This window comes from Desmodus rotundus, chromosome 11, assembly GCF_022682495.2.
Source record: "Desmodus rotundus isolate HL8 chromosome 11, HLdesRot8A.1, whole genome shotgun sequence".
Classification (NCBI taxonomy): domain Eukaryota; kingdom Metazoa; phylum Chordata; class Mammalia; order Chiroptera; family Phyllostomidae; genus Desmodus; species Desmodus rotundus.
In genome coordinates this window covers 98040624-98055212 of record NC_071397.1, presented here as the reverse complement: position 1 = coordinate 98055212, position 14589 = coordinate 98040624, and the positions used below count along the sequence as shown (strand labels likewise).

Sequence of the window (14589 nt, the reverse complement as noted above, 5' to 3'; positions counted from 1 at the left end):
AGGGTGAAAACACAGGCTTACTTTACATGATTTTATCCGATTTCCCACCAAAGGGCTAATGCAGCTGTCAGCTGGCATCACAGCAGGGTGATGGTAGTGTTCTGGGACATACCTGCATGGGACCATGTCCCTACCTCTCCCAGTGGCCCGAGCTCTGGCATGAGCTGCCGTGGTACCTGAGGCCACGCCTCCTGCCTACCTGCCCTGGTTCTTCAGAGTGGACTCCACGGTGTGGGATGCAGCCCCCGGCACATGCTGGCCAGGACAGGCAGCCACCTTCGATGCTTGTGCTTGGTCATTGCCTCGGTGGCCTGGTCCATCCCCCTTGGGTAGCTCTTGAGAGTTATTCTCGGAGTTGTGCCCACGCATGCAGCCTCACGCCATGATGTGCCCCGGGGTGCTATAGCTGGAATTGTGTGGTGTAATGACCAACAGGGCTCCCCACGTCTTACGTCGAATGCACTGACCTTGTTGTTTATTTACCTAGTGTGATTGTTAATTTTATGTGTCAGCTTGGAGGTGTTTTGGGGTGAGGTTAACATTTAAATAAATCAGTGACTCTTGGGTAAAGCAAACTGCCCTCCATAGGGAGGGAGGGCCTCATCCAGTCCATGAAGGCCTGCCAGGAACAACACTGACCTCCCCCGGAGTGAGGGGGACCTCCTACTCAGGTTGCCTTTGCCCTAGAACTGCCCCTGTGGCTCTCCCGGGCTCCCCCCTGGCGGTTGACACTACAGACTTGGGACTCGCCAGCCTCCATGATCACGTGAGCCCATTCCTTATGATACATCTTTCTCTCTTTCTATACACATCTCGTTGGCTCTGCTTCTCTAGAGAACCCTAATACACCTGGCGCAGCGATGATGGTGGTGCTGCGGGGCGGACGCTGCAGGCTATATGGAGGGATCTATGGAGGAACCTGCTGGACCCTAAATATGGGGCGACTCTCTCTTCGCCCTTCCTCCATTCTGTTCAGGTTCCCAGGTTCATGGCTCAAAGGTCTGATTCTCTCCATAGACAAGGGTGGGTGGAGTCAGTTAGGTGGGCCAATGCCAAGGGCAGCTCCTGGAAGCTGGGTCTTCACTGAGGCTAACAAGCCAACATGATAAAAGGGGCAAATGGCCCAAGGTGAGAACTGAGGAGCAGCATCCAGCTTGAGGTCCAAGAATTATGACCCGAGTCACATGCCAGAGTCCCTGTTCCTGGGAAGGAGGTGAGATGGCTGGCGCTGTAGAAGCTATCATGGATCATAAGGCAAGCAGAGGAGAGGGAGCCTGAGTCCACGATGATGCTGTTATCCCAGCCCTGGACTACCGACTCCAGGTCTCTTTACAGGAGGGAAGACACTCCTCTGTGTTTGGGACACTGGCTGGGGCTCAGTTACTCGATGTGAATGAGATTGATAACAGGCTCACAGTGATTTCACCTTGACCCACATCTGCCTCCTCCTGCTAATGGTCTTCAGAGGTTTATTCAACAGAAACCCACGGTCATGGTGCCCTGATGCAGCAGAGGGCATCCTGAGCTGGCTGAAGGAATCTGGGACGGACCCCAGTCAGCAGAACTCTGTCTAACTCCTTGGGCTAAATGAATGAGCACTGCTTACAGCTGCCACACAGAAAGGAAAGAGGCCAGTGTGTTGGGCGTGGTAGATGAAGAATGTAAGCAACTTTCTTCTCACCCTGGCTGGGTAGCTTAGCCAGTTAGAGCAGGGGTCCGCAACCTCAGGGCCGTGCACGGGTACAGGTCTGGCTTGTCAGGAACTGGGCCTCATAGCAGGAGGTGAGCTGGAACATAATGTGCTTGAATCATCCCAAAACTACCACCCCGCCCCGGTCCGTGGAAAAATTGTCCTCCAAGAAACCCGTCCCTGGTGCCAACAGGGTTGGGGACCACTGGGTTAGAGCATAGTCCTGATACTCCAAGGTTGTGGGTTCAATTCCCGGTCAGGGCACATATAACAACCAACCAAAGAATACATATAAGTGGAACAAATTGACGTTCCCCCTCCTCCCTCCCTCTAAAACCAATAAATAAAAATTTTTTAAAAAAGAGAAACTTTCTCCTCATTACCTCTTATACCCCCAAACACTTGGTCTCAATCTCAGATGCTCTGAGAGTCAGCGTCGTCTTGCTGGGAGCATGTAGCTGATGACAGATATTATGTTAGGGACACTCCTGCTTGACCGGTACTGTCACTCACTATGCCCCAGTCTTTGTCGCTTGTTCAAAAGGGCATGTCCTTTGTAATAACCACGTATGATGTCAGGTGGGGTGCTAGACCCATCCAGGGGCCACTTCTTAAATTGTATAAATGTCTAACCACTATGCTGTACACCTGAAACTAATGTAATATTGAATGTCAACTACAATAGAAAAAATAAATTGTATTTCTATTCCGCCTCAACAGCATTTTCCACCCTCCTTCTAGAGGGACTCAGTATTCTATACTGGTGATTATTATCTCCAATTTCTTTTCTTATATTTTTACCATCTCTCTCTCACTCTTGTTTGAACAATAGTTTAACACAGCAAGGCACATCTAACCTGTTGATCTTACCCTGTTTCCACTGTACTTCATCCCCTTCGTAGTTCACATCCCATCTCACTGTACTTACCTGCTGTATCTGCAACACCTTTACTGCGTTCTGGCCTCGCCCCATCTCATCCGATACCTGAGTAAATCAGAACATCCAGTCTGTCCATCCTTCTCCCCTGCGAAGGAAATGCAGAAGGGGAAGGGGGAGATAGTCGATAGTATTGTGATAGTTTACACGGTGACAGGTGATTGCTGGAATTGGTGGGGGATCACATTGTTAGGTATAAAAATGTCAGATCATATATTGTACACCTGAAACTAATCTAATCAATATAGGGTTGTATACCAACTATACTTAAATAAAAAAAACAAATTAAAAAAGGCCTGTCCTGGGGGCCATTTAAGTCTCAAAGTCTCATCATCTGTGCAAACGAGAAGCACATCGCTGCTTTCTGACTGGGCGGTCTCCTGATAGTGATGTGTTATTCTCACCAGGTCAAGCCCTTTTGTTTTTATTTAAAAAGATATTTTTAAAATTTATTTTTACAGAGAGGGGAAGGGAAGGAGAAGGAAAGGGAGAGAAACATCAATGTGTGGTTGTCTCTTGTGCACCCCCTCCTGGGGACCTGGCCTGCAACCCAGGCATGTGCCCTGACTGGGAATCAAACTGGTGACCTTTTGGTTTGCAAGCTGGTGCTCAATCCATTGAGCCACACCAGCCACAGCAAGATCAAGCCCTTTTATTAGTGACTGGTATGTCCCTGAATTCTGTTGTACCATCCTTCAGAATCGCTTTGTGTGCAGTTTCCATAGCTGGCACCCTCAAACTGGCTCTTGGTACCTCACGCTAGGATTCCTACAGCAGCTTCCTAACTAGCCGGACCCTTGTGATATCAATACCAGACTATTTTGCCTGAAAAACTACTTTTGATGTATTCAGCTAAAATGCTTCTCAATTTCCTGTTGCCAACCATATGTTTGTTTTAAGAACATGCATAATCTGCTTTCACCCCAAATTTCCTCCTTCACCCAAACACACCCTTGGGTTGCATTCTCTTAACTGCCAGCAAGCCCTAGCCCTCTTGCTGGGAAATCATGCCGGGTGGTTCCCCTTGCTATTCCCCTAATCCAAACCTAGTCATCATCCTTGGAGGGTTGTGCAAGAAACAGAAGAAAACAAGTGAAATTCTTGGGTTTTTTTTTCATGCTCTAAAGGATAACTTTATTCGAGTCAATTTCTTTTCACTCAGAATTGTGGAGATAAAGCAACAAAATATGAGGTAACGGGAAGCTGGTCTTCAGGAATTTGTGTCTTCCAGTTTTTAGAAGTCTACCAATCCTTTAAGCCCACAGCTACTCAAAGATGAATGATGAAAACAAGAAGAAAAACTTTATTCCAAACAGGTTCGGTGGTACATGTGCTATAGCAGAAACTAGTAGTGAAGCTTCATTTCAACCTTCACTGGTATAAATGTTAGACATTATTGGGAATGATCGATTTCTGGTGGATTCAATCCTGTGCCAATTTATGCAGTTATTGTAGACCCTATTGTAAGTACGAGAGGTTAAATACCAGGCCTGACCTCTACCCTCTGGCCCACCTGTAACCTTCCTTTCGGAATACTGCCGCCAACCAGCTACACTCCCATCAAGTCAGCTTGAGGTTTGTTGATGTCAGAGGATCTAATAACAGTAAGTATTTCAGTATTGTAGTTCAGCTGAGCAGAAACTGGAAAATAGGAGCTCCTTCTGCTGCCGCTCCTTGTATACAAGTGCAAGGGTCTGTCCACACTGTTCTTTGGCCAGGCTTTCTTTTACTAAATCAATTTTATTTTCTAGAATCAAAATATGCATCAGTTTCACAATTTCTATAGCAACCAGGGGTTCAGAAGTCTGAGGCTGAGGACAAGTCTCATGACCAGCTGTCAACAGAAGAGCCACATTCATCTGCTGTGCTGTTCAGCACAGTAGCCATCAAAATATCCTGGCCAGGGCAATGGACAAAGCACATGCGCCTGGCCAACTTGCAGGTCCCTTTGGTTCCCGGGCTGTCTGCAGGAAACTCATCAGGTGTGCTGCTTCCGCAGGATCTGTAACATCCGGGCCGAGGATGACTTGAGTCATCGAGTTTATACATCTTAGCATTAGCATAGCCAAGCTTGATCGTAGTATTTCTTTCTAGTTCATTTTTGACCCGGACAGTGTGACCTCCAGAAATAGCTTTCACAATTGGATTGCCCATGAGCTACATGACCAATCGTATCTATGTTAATTGTGGCTTGTCTGGTGATAACTTCGTGTGAAAGTGGTGGCAATTTGGTAATGTTCAAGGTGGCAAGATCTTGGTGAGAAAGCAGTCACTCCAGCACCCCCCGCCCGCCACCCACCCCTTCCGCTATCTTGCCTGGAGCTGAAATTCTTTTTTAAGCACCTACTATCTATTTCCTTTTATGTTATGCCACTCCATAAGGGCCCAACTCAGGCCGATAACAGTGTTAAAGCTGTCCTAACTTCTATATGGGGAGGGCTCACACAACCCAAGAATTTTTTTTTAATTGTTGAGAAAGCATTTGATACAGCTTATATAAGATACTATAAGAAAGAATCCTCTGCTGTATTTATATTTTCCCAGCGGTTAGCTCATGGAAGTCACGTCTAATAAATACTCAAGACTGGACTGGTAGGTCTTAGTACTCAAGAAAATATGAACATCGAGTTCTAATCCTGACTCTTTTACTTACTGTGTGACAAGTACAACCTGCTTAACCTCAGTGAACTCTTAGCTGTAGGCTGGAGTCTATGATACCTATCCTCCAGGTGAAATAGAGATAAATGTCTGCGAGCCCTGCAGCGCAGTCCCTGGCCTCGTAGGTGTTCAGTAACCGCCCTCGGCCTGGCTCGGGCCTGCAGAAGGTCCCAAGGTCATTTCTCGGAAAGAAAGGCCTTTCGCGGCACAGGTTGGGGGGGCGGGGGAGGGCAATGGCCCTACAGCTTCCCAGCAACCTGGACCCACCTTCCTCCCCGACGCGCTGGAGCGCGCCAAGGCAGTTCTGGGAAACAGGTGTCTCTCCTTCGGGAAGGTCACCTGACCCCGGGTCTGCCCCAGCTCGGACCCCAGGGAAGGGGCGGGGACGAACTTGCAGACCCCGCCAACCTGTCCGTTCTTCCAGGACCCGCAGGGCGGTGGCTACGCTGGTGGAGCTGCGGACCGTACCATCTGACATCGGGGGGTGGGGATAGCAGCCTTCCCTTGGTGACACGTAGGGAACATGGCAGATGGGCACCGCGGCTCCCGCAGCCCACTAGAGAAGGTCTCTGCTACCCTCCTTCTCGCGCCCCTGGACCCAGGGCGCGGGCTGATTGGGGGCGGGGCAGCCCCCGGGACAGTACACCCCCCTTGGTGGGAGCGGCGAGCAGGGGGCGGAGCCTGCGGCCGGCGGCAGTGCCCTTGCGGCGCAGCGCCGGTCGCCGGTTCACTCCGAGCGGTCAGCGCGGTGCGGCGGCTCGGACTCGGGGAGGCCTGTTGTCGGCGTCACCATGTTGTCCCGCGCGGCGTACAGGTTAGACGCCTGGACTGCGCGGCGCAGCGGGAACACGGCCCCTGCTCCAAGGGCAAAGGGCGCGGGCCGCGGGGGCCTCGGCGGCGACGGCGCGGTGTTGCCTCCGCGGTCCTTTCTCTCCTTTGGCGCTCAGCAGCTGCAGGGCTGGGTCCGGGCGGGGTCTAGGGTACTTTCTGGGCCCAGGTGTGGCGGGGACGCCGCGGGCGGCCCTGCCTAAAGGCATGTGTGCGTTGAGCGCGTCCAGGTGCTGCCGAAGCGCAGGACGGCGGCGTTAGTTTAAAGAAGGTGGCTTCTAAGAAGGTGGCGGGCGAGACAACCGGCAAACCAGGCAAAGGCCCAGGTGCGCCGCTCGTCCCGCAGCCGGGTCTGCGCAGACGGGAGCGCGTGAAGCGGACTGCCCGCGTGAGCGGATCGGTCTGTGTTTGTCTTCCCAGCACGAGCCGGAGGCTGGTGCCCGCTCTGGGGTCTGTGGGCTCCAGGCAGAAGCACAAACTCCCCGACCTGCCGTACGACTATGGCGCCCTGGAGCCTCATATCAACGCCCAGATCATGGAGCTTCACTACAGCAAGCACCATGCGGCCTACGTGAACAACCTGAACGTCACCGAGGAAAAGTACCTGGATGCGCTGCAGAAGGGTAGGTGCGGGCTCCACACTCGGGGAAGCTGACGGCCAGGCGTGTCTCCACAAGGAGACGCTCCTCCGTTCGGTAGATCACTCCACGTGTTCTTGACATCCACAAGGAAAATATCCATTTGTGGGAACCTGAAGCAGGCTTGTATTTGTTTACTAATATTTAGCAATCAATTAAAACATGGAGTTACTTTTTTTTTTTTAAGAGCCCAGTTGACAAAACCAGTAACGTGTGGACTTTTTGTGTTTTGCTTCTGGGGGGTGTGTGTGGGAATACTATGTCTTGATCTCCCTATACAAAAACGATTACACTTTCCAGCCTATTAGTTTAAGCAGTGGTTTGCAGAGGAAATAATTGGCACTCGTGTTTCCAGACTACAGGTATGGCTTCACAGCTACACAGTTTAAAAAACGTATTTTTTTCTGGAATATACGTATTTTTATTAAATGTCAGTCCTATGAAATTGGCGGAGTAATGTTTGACAGCGAAATCTTGCTGACTGGGGGCACCTAGTGGAGAAATGCAGTATTTCACCCTGATGGTGCGTGAAGTAAATAGCAAAACAAAAACAAGAGGAAGTTGCCACATTCTGGAATCTTTACTTCTGACCCTCAGAAACCTCAGATGCGACAGGAGGCTCTGCAGACGGGAAAAGTTTTGGTGACTTAGGACATAACAGATACGGGAAGGCTCTGGTAATAGAGAGGCTGGGGAATATCCCAGTTTGAAAGTATTTCCTACGTGAGGACATCTGACACCTGTGAACCTCTCTCTCCAGTAATTTCAAAATAGCTCACTTTCTTTCCTGTGCTTGTGCAATCAAAGCAGCGGTTCAGCAGTTTACTCGTTTAATGAGAGCCACTGGGAAAGAAAAGCTTTACGTTGTGTTCTGTATTGCCCACTAATTAATAAATGCCCGCAGAGTTGTCTTTCACCTAAAAAGCCATATTTTAAAAATTGCTAAAGAGCTGAATTTTCATGTTTGAAATTTGGGATTAAAGGAGTAGAAGTAAAATTACATCATCAGTCTCATCACATATAAGTAATGAACTTATTTAACTTTTATTGTACTTAATTAAAGGAAAAAAAAATTGAAGTGAAACCAAAGGAAAAGTTGAACTTCCGAAAAGTTTTGGTGACTGGGGTGACGCTCCAACCAGCTGAGCCACCCGGCCAGGGCAACAGAAAAGTATTCTTCAAAGCAATACCCAAATTTCTATTACAATTTAAAAACGATTAACTAAACTTTAAGAGATTGACATTATTAAACTAATTTCATTACTTAATAATAAACTTAATAAGCATGTTTCTTTTCCATTAGAAAAATGTAGTTACTGTTGACTTATTAAAACACAATTTAATAAACAAATTTATTTTTAGGGTGACTTTCCAAGAAAAATTAATAAAGGGAGACACTGATTTGTGAGAAAGTTATTTTATAAACATAACAGCAGAAAGTTGGCATCTTAGAAAAAACTTTCAAAGCTCAACTGTGCATTCAGATATCATGTGGTCCCCTCTTATCTGAATTGCTGACCAGCTGGAGGTTTGGCCTTGTTTAAGAAAACAGTGGTGTTTCTTACCCATGTTCTTGCTGTGCGCCCGGAGACCAGAAGCAGAGAGCTCATTCTGTTACATAATCTCTGAGCAGTGTCCTCGGTGGTTCTTTGTGTCCTTCACTTTGTCTCTTGCTATCTTGTGAATAATAAACACTCAAGGAAATTCCCATTTTTATCTGATATTTTACTTCATCTGTAGCTTCTGGAAGGCATATAAAATATCTTACCTACTTGTTAAGAAAGGTAGAAAAAAAATGTCTTCAAATGTGACGTTTTGTTTTAAGTACTACAGATATCAGAGAATTTTTTTACCTTGGAAACTACATTCAATATAGTCAATCAACAAACATTTACTGAGTGCCTGCTACGTATGAGGCAATGTATTGGGCCCTGAGTCACAGCAGGGCCCTTGTCCTCACTGGAACTTTTATTTTAGTGGGGAGACAGGTGAACAAGTAAATCTGTAGTATGGCAGGGGGTGTAGGGAGAGAAAGTAGGGGAACTGCCTACACAATAAAGTTGGCAGCGCAGTAGAAACTTGAAGGAGAGGTGAGGGAGTGAAGCATGAGGCTGCCTTGGGGGGGAAGAGTGGTCCTGCACAGGAAGCCGTGGGGACTCTAAGCTGACACCGTGCTGAGCCTGCAGCTGGGCCAGCTCGGGGCTGCAGAGGGTCCTGTGGCGTGTGCGTCTGTAGCCCATTGTAGGGACCTGGGGTTCACACTGAGAAGAGCAGCGATTGGTGTGGGGTCTAGAGGAGTCCCCTGGCCACTCTGTTGAAAATAGACTGTCGGGCAGATGAGGAAGCAGGAGATCAGCGCCAGAGGGTGGCAGGCACTCGGGGGCGGGGGCGGGGGGGTGGGGGTGAGGTAGATGCTGCTGGTCTGACCAGGCGTTGGGAGAAGGGGTTGGTCCTGTATGTGTGTGAAAGGGAGAGCTGGCCTTGCTGGTGGACATGCCGGTGGGCTAGATGTGGGGTGTGAGGGGAAAGGAGTTGAAGATGACACAGTTATCAAAAATCTGAGAAGACAGCTGGCCCTTCCTGAGGTGGGGAAGCCCACAGGAGGAGCAATTGGGGGTTGGAAATCAGGAGTTCAGTTTTGACTATGTTGCATTCCTTGTTAATGTAACACTGAGATATTTCCCAGTGAATAGTTGTCTGCCTAGAAAATGAGATGTGACAGAGTCCCATAGTCTGCGCGTGGGACCATACGGTCCCGCATTCCACTGTGTTTTGTGTTTGTTCCGAGGAAACTCAGTTCTTCAGAGCTCAGGAGTGAATTTCCTGCTGGCGTTGCCCCCACGCGGGGCCTCCCTCCAGTTGTTCAGCGCGCCACTAGTCACCTGAAAATCCACTGGGACAAATCATTTTGCAAAGGCCTTTTTGTGTAGAACCCTGAAATTGTAGAATTGTAGGACCTATAGGATGCTATAGACAAACCCGATTATGTGACATTTTACAAAGAATAAAATAGAGTATAGAATGACTGAAAAAGTAAGAATTTTAAAAAATGTATTTGCCTTTTAACCTTTCAGGTGACGTCACAGCTCAGATCTCTCTTCAGTCTGCACTGAAGTTCAACGGCGGGGGCCACATCAATCACAGCATTTTCTGGACAAACCTGAGCCCCAACGGCGGCGGAGAGCCCGCAGGTTGGTGCTGTGGGTGCGGGCTGAGCGACGACTTGCAGCACAGGGGTGGCTGTGGATTTTTTACATTACCCTGATTCTCTCTGAGGTGTCATCGTGGCATAGTCTCCGTAGCAAGGGGTACACTCGACTGTGGCTTTCAAAGGGACGTCGGTCAGAATGGAGCGTGCGTGGGTGCACGGGATTGTCATCAGACACTGTCTGTACACACGCAGGTCACGGTGTCCACCTGGGTTGGCAACGTGCGGCACTGTCCATTAGGGGAAGACCGAGAGCCCGGGTCAGAAAAGATGACCTTTCCCATCCTGGCTCCAGGACCTGGGGCGAGATACGAAACCGTTCGTTCTGCGCCTTACTCTCTTCATCTGTGTGATACAGTGGTGATAATAGGGCTGTTCTGAGAATTAAATAAGTTATCACACGCCTGGTGCTTAGAATAGTGCCTTTTGCTATTACTTTACTGTTCTTCCTCAGTGATAAGAAGTCAGTTGTCCCAGAAAGTTAGGTTTCCCAGGTGAGACTTGCTTGCTGCAGGTGACGCTGGAGCGCGGAGCTGACAGTCTGGCCCACTGCCCCGTCCACTCTGCTTCTGTGTGGCGTGCGTGCGGGGGCTTTGCTCGCCCCCCGCCCCAGGGAAGGTGTGGGGCATACGTATAGCTCCCCTGCCTTGTTTCTGGGCTTCTGGAATGTACCTTAGGTTTCTGTGAGTGTGTGTTTTCTGAGTGTGCCCTAGAAGGCACCTTTTGCACTTGAAATCAGCAGTTGTGAGTAAAGACCAGTGAGGGAGTAAGTATGGGAAGTGGGACAGTTCATTTTTTGTGAGTTAGGTCTTCAGACCGTGATTTAATTCTGTTGGTTTTGTGAGTTACCCGAGTATCGGATACACCCCTCTTCAACCAGCAGGTGTTGGCACTCTGCCATTCCTGTTTCCTGTGTCACTGTAGTCCATCATTTGTGCTTATAACAGATGGTTACTCTGAACAGAAAGTGACTTACTTTTGGCCTAGTTGATTAGATGTGCTCAGTCTAGAATTATATTTTATATACTACAGAATAAAAGCGCTATAGCCCTTGAAGTGTAGCCTTAGTTCAATGAGAGAGAAAATCACTCTTTAAACTGATATTATTGCTCTAGGAAAGATCTCGGCTGCCTTGCGAAAGAACCAGATACCAGATATAACATTTTATTCCCAGATTGTGACAGAGTAGGTGGCGTAGAAAAGGCCAAATAAAACTTCTAACGAGCGGGAAGAAGAATGGAGACTCTTCTTTCCTTGCTGGTGGCTGGGGCGCAGTGAGTGAAGAGGTTGCTCGGTGTGCCTCAGTGACGGAGTGCGAGGTGACGGAGAGCCCAGGGCCCCGGCCTCAGGGCAGGGTAGCGCAGGTTGTGGGGGCTGGCTGGGTCTTGTTGTGTCTTCCACATGGTGTTGTCTGATGGGAACACTCTCACGTAAGTAATAAAATACTGTCATTGTTGCCATCTGTTCATTTGCGGGAGTTCTCTGATTTTTTTTTTGAACAGGGGAGTTGCTGGAAGCCATCATCCGTGACTTTGGTTCCTTCGCCAAGTTTAAGGAGAAGTTGACCGCTGTCTCTACTGGCGTCCAAGGCTCAGGCTGGGGCTGGCTCGGGTTCAATAAGGAGCGAGGATGCTTACAGATTGCTGCTTGTTCTAACCAGGACCCCCTGCAAGGCACAACAGGTGACTGCAAAAGTGTCGCGTGTTCCTTCCAGGGGGTGGCGCACGAGAAAGCATTTCACTTGAAACACGAAACACTGGCAGGGTTCGGGCCCAAGAGGAGCGGGCTCTCATTTGAGCAAAGCTTCACAGATGCTCCCCAGAGTCTGTGTGAGCCAAGGTGCTTTAAAAGTTCTTGCTATTTTGAAACCTTAAATCTTATAAAAAATAAACACATGTAATTTTAGAAACATTGATAAAAAATGTCTTAAACATAAACTGCTTCATTTGACAGGGAGTTTGTACCAGCTTGCTAATTATATGCAATAAAATAAAAAAGCTAGAGTTAGATGAACAACAAGAAAAGGGCTCTGTTTTCAGACCGTGGGTCTTACGTTCTGCCCTGAGCACTTGTGGTCAAACCGGAAGGAGAGCCTGTCCAGGCGTTTTGGAGTCTGACACCGTGTGGCTTGGAAGCGCCAGGCTGGGCTCACGCATTCCTTTTTCATGTTGAGCTGGGTGAATGAGAAGCTCGTTAGGAAAGAGAATCGCAGGAAATCCAGCAGTTAGCTGGAGCCATGGCCTTTGCTGTGAAGCAGCTAAAGTGACACCTTACTTAACGGCAAACAACACCGGTGCTCAGCTGCCTCTCCTACCTCTACTCGTGTCGGGAGGCTGGTTACGGGACTCGTCCCTGGACCTGCTCAGGTTTTTCTAGAACCTAGACAGCTCTTTTGGGAGAGTGAGATGCCACAGAATTTGTAAAAGCAGCACAGACTTTGTGAGTGCTGAGTGCTGCCGGGAGTCAGGTGCGCCTCTGCGGGTGGCCTATCTGGGGAGGCGGTGATTTCCAGGGGAGCCCTGGCCACACCTGTCTGTCCCATTCTTCAGGCCTCCTCGGTTTTCCTTGTTAACTTGTTCTTTCTATTAGCGTCTCATGAACGCTTTTATTCTTCAGACTGACCTTAGCCTTGGGGAGCAGGCCAGCTTTCTTCTGACCTCCCTGAGGACTCAGGACCTTCGCAGGGTCCTCACTCACCCCCCCCAAACAACACATTCTTACGGGGACCCCCAGTGAGGACAACTGAGAACTGGCTCTTGGATAAATCTGTTGGTATTTTAGGAGCAACTATTAAAATACTATAGCTGATTGATTTTCCCAGGTCTATTCCAGTTATTTTTAGTACCAGTCACATTTTCTTCCAGAGTAAAGTTCAAACTCTTTTTATGGGAACGTTCTTACACACATTTCCTGCTTATATAAGAGACTGAAAAATGGATGAGGATGTGAAGGAGATCGTGGGTGCAGGGGGTAAAGGTTAAGTTGAGAAGAGGCGGTGCTTAAACTGAAATTTACAGCTTTTACTTGGTTTCTTCTTCCCAATAGGTCTTATTCCACTTCTGGGGATCGACGTGTGGGAGCACGCTTACTACCTTCAGTACAAGAATGTCAGACCCGACTACCTGAAGGCTATCTGGAACGTAATCAACTGGCAGAATGTCACCGAAAGATACATGGCCTGCAGAAAGTGAAGCGCCGGCGCGGTGCCGAGGGCGCGGCGCTCCTCCGGCGGCGGAGCACAGCAGCTCAGCACACCCAGGCTGCGCTGCGTGGTGCCTCTGAATGGCGCTCACTCAAGTATCTGATAAACAGTAATCTAGTGCTATGAATAATGTCTTGCTTTAAGATTTTTGTTACTGGGCACCAGTTTGAAAATACTAACTGCTTTGTATGATTTTAGTCTTTTGATTGAACATTTTCTTGAGAGAGAGAAAATATCAGGAGGTCACAAAAGCCACCATCAAGCCATCGAAAGTGTCGCATCCCCATGCTATTGGGGTGTCTCGGGAAGCCTTTCCAATCCTGTTCTGCATTTACAGAAATCTAGTCTTTTAACCCAGTTTAAAATTAAATATTAAATTTTTTTCCCAAGGGAAATGTTTAGTTTTCTATTGAAAATTGCTTGTTTTGTAAGTAACCCTACGTCTAGTGTTCCTTCTCGTAGGTATCACGCAGTGGTCTTCAATTGTTTGTAGTCACGTGTTGCACAGAATTCACCATTTTGTCATTAAAAAAAATATATATATATAATGTGGTTGCTAATCGAGAATCGCTTTATTATGAGAAGGAAGTAGTTGCGTGCGTCAGTTTTTCTGTGGGGAGATGCAAAGACTTGTATGAGAAATGTCCTCAAGTGCAGAAACGTGTTTGTAAAGGTGCCCAAAAGGGACACTCTCGGGCCTAGCTGATAAAACCGAAGATAGGGATGAGGCCGCCATCCCTGTGGCCTGACAAGTTCTTAATGAACTCATCCTTCAGGTGACACTCCATGGTCTAAGAGTTCTTCCTTCAAATTTCTAAGACTAGAATTTTAAGACAGTTGTTCCTCTTCTCATACTTAAAACTCTTAACTGTCTTTCCTTTAGTTAAACCAGTGGTTCCCAGTCCCGGTTCACAGTCGAGTCACCTCGGGGAAACTCCACAGTGAGGATGCCCAGACTCCCCCGCAGGAGACTCCGACTCCGGTGGCCCAGGCACAGGGATGGGCTTGCTGGGATTTAAGTTGCCCCGGTGCCCCTGCTGTGCATTCAGGACCGAGGACATGTAGTGTCGGACAGGGGCCGGCCCAGAGAGGCATGGGCTGGGGTAGGAGCCTGCTTGTCACAGTGCCCCTGTGCGGGGTTGTATGTGGGGCTGTGCGGGGTGGGTGACAAGTATGCAATGACATGCATCCACCACTAAAGTATCAAACAGAAATGATCTTACTGCCTGAAAAATCCGCTGCGCTCCACTTATTCATTCCCTGCCCCTGACCCCCTGGAAACCACTGACCCCTTTTCTGTCCTCATGGTTTCCTGTTTTCCCAGGAGGTCACGGAGTCGGAATCACACAGTATGTGGGGTTGGCTTCTGTCATTTAGAACTTGCGTTTGAGGTTCCTCTGTGTCTTTTCATGGCTCGACAGCCCGTTT

General features: G+C 48.6%; 1 protein-coding gene and 1 pseudogene across 1 annotated transcript; one reads left to right on the top strand and one right to left on the bottom strand.

Moving 5' to 3' along the window:
• Positions 1-3544: 3544 nt before the first annotated feature.
• Positions 3545-4896, bottom strand: LOC112297153 (eukaryotic translation initiation factor 2 subunit 3-like; annotated as a pseudogene).
• A 1044-nt stretch (positions 4897-5940) lies between these two features.
• On the top strand, positions 5941-13721 carry SOD2 (superoxide dismutase 2). The gene is made up of 5 exons (XM_053914032.2): positions 5941-6099; positions 6534-6736; positions 9826-9942; positions 11462-11641; positions 13005-13721. The coding sequence occupies exons 1-5, from the start codon at positions 6077-6079 to the stop codon at positions 13148-13150; spliced, it is 669 nt and encodes a 222-aa protein (XP_053770007.1). The 5' UTR covers positions 5941-6076; the 3' UTR covers positions 13151-13721.
• The last annotated feature ends 868 nt before the right edge of the window (positions 13722-14589 follow it).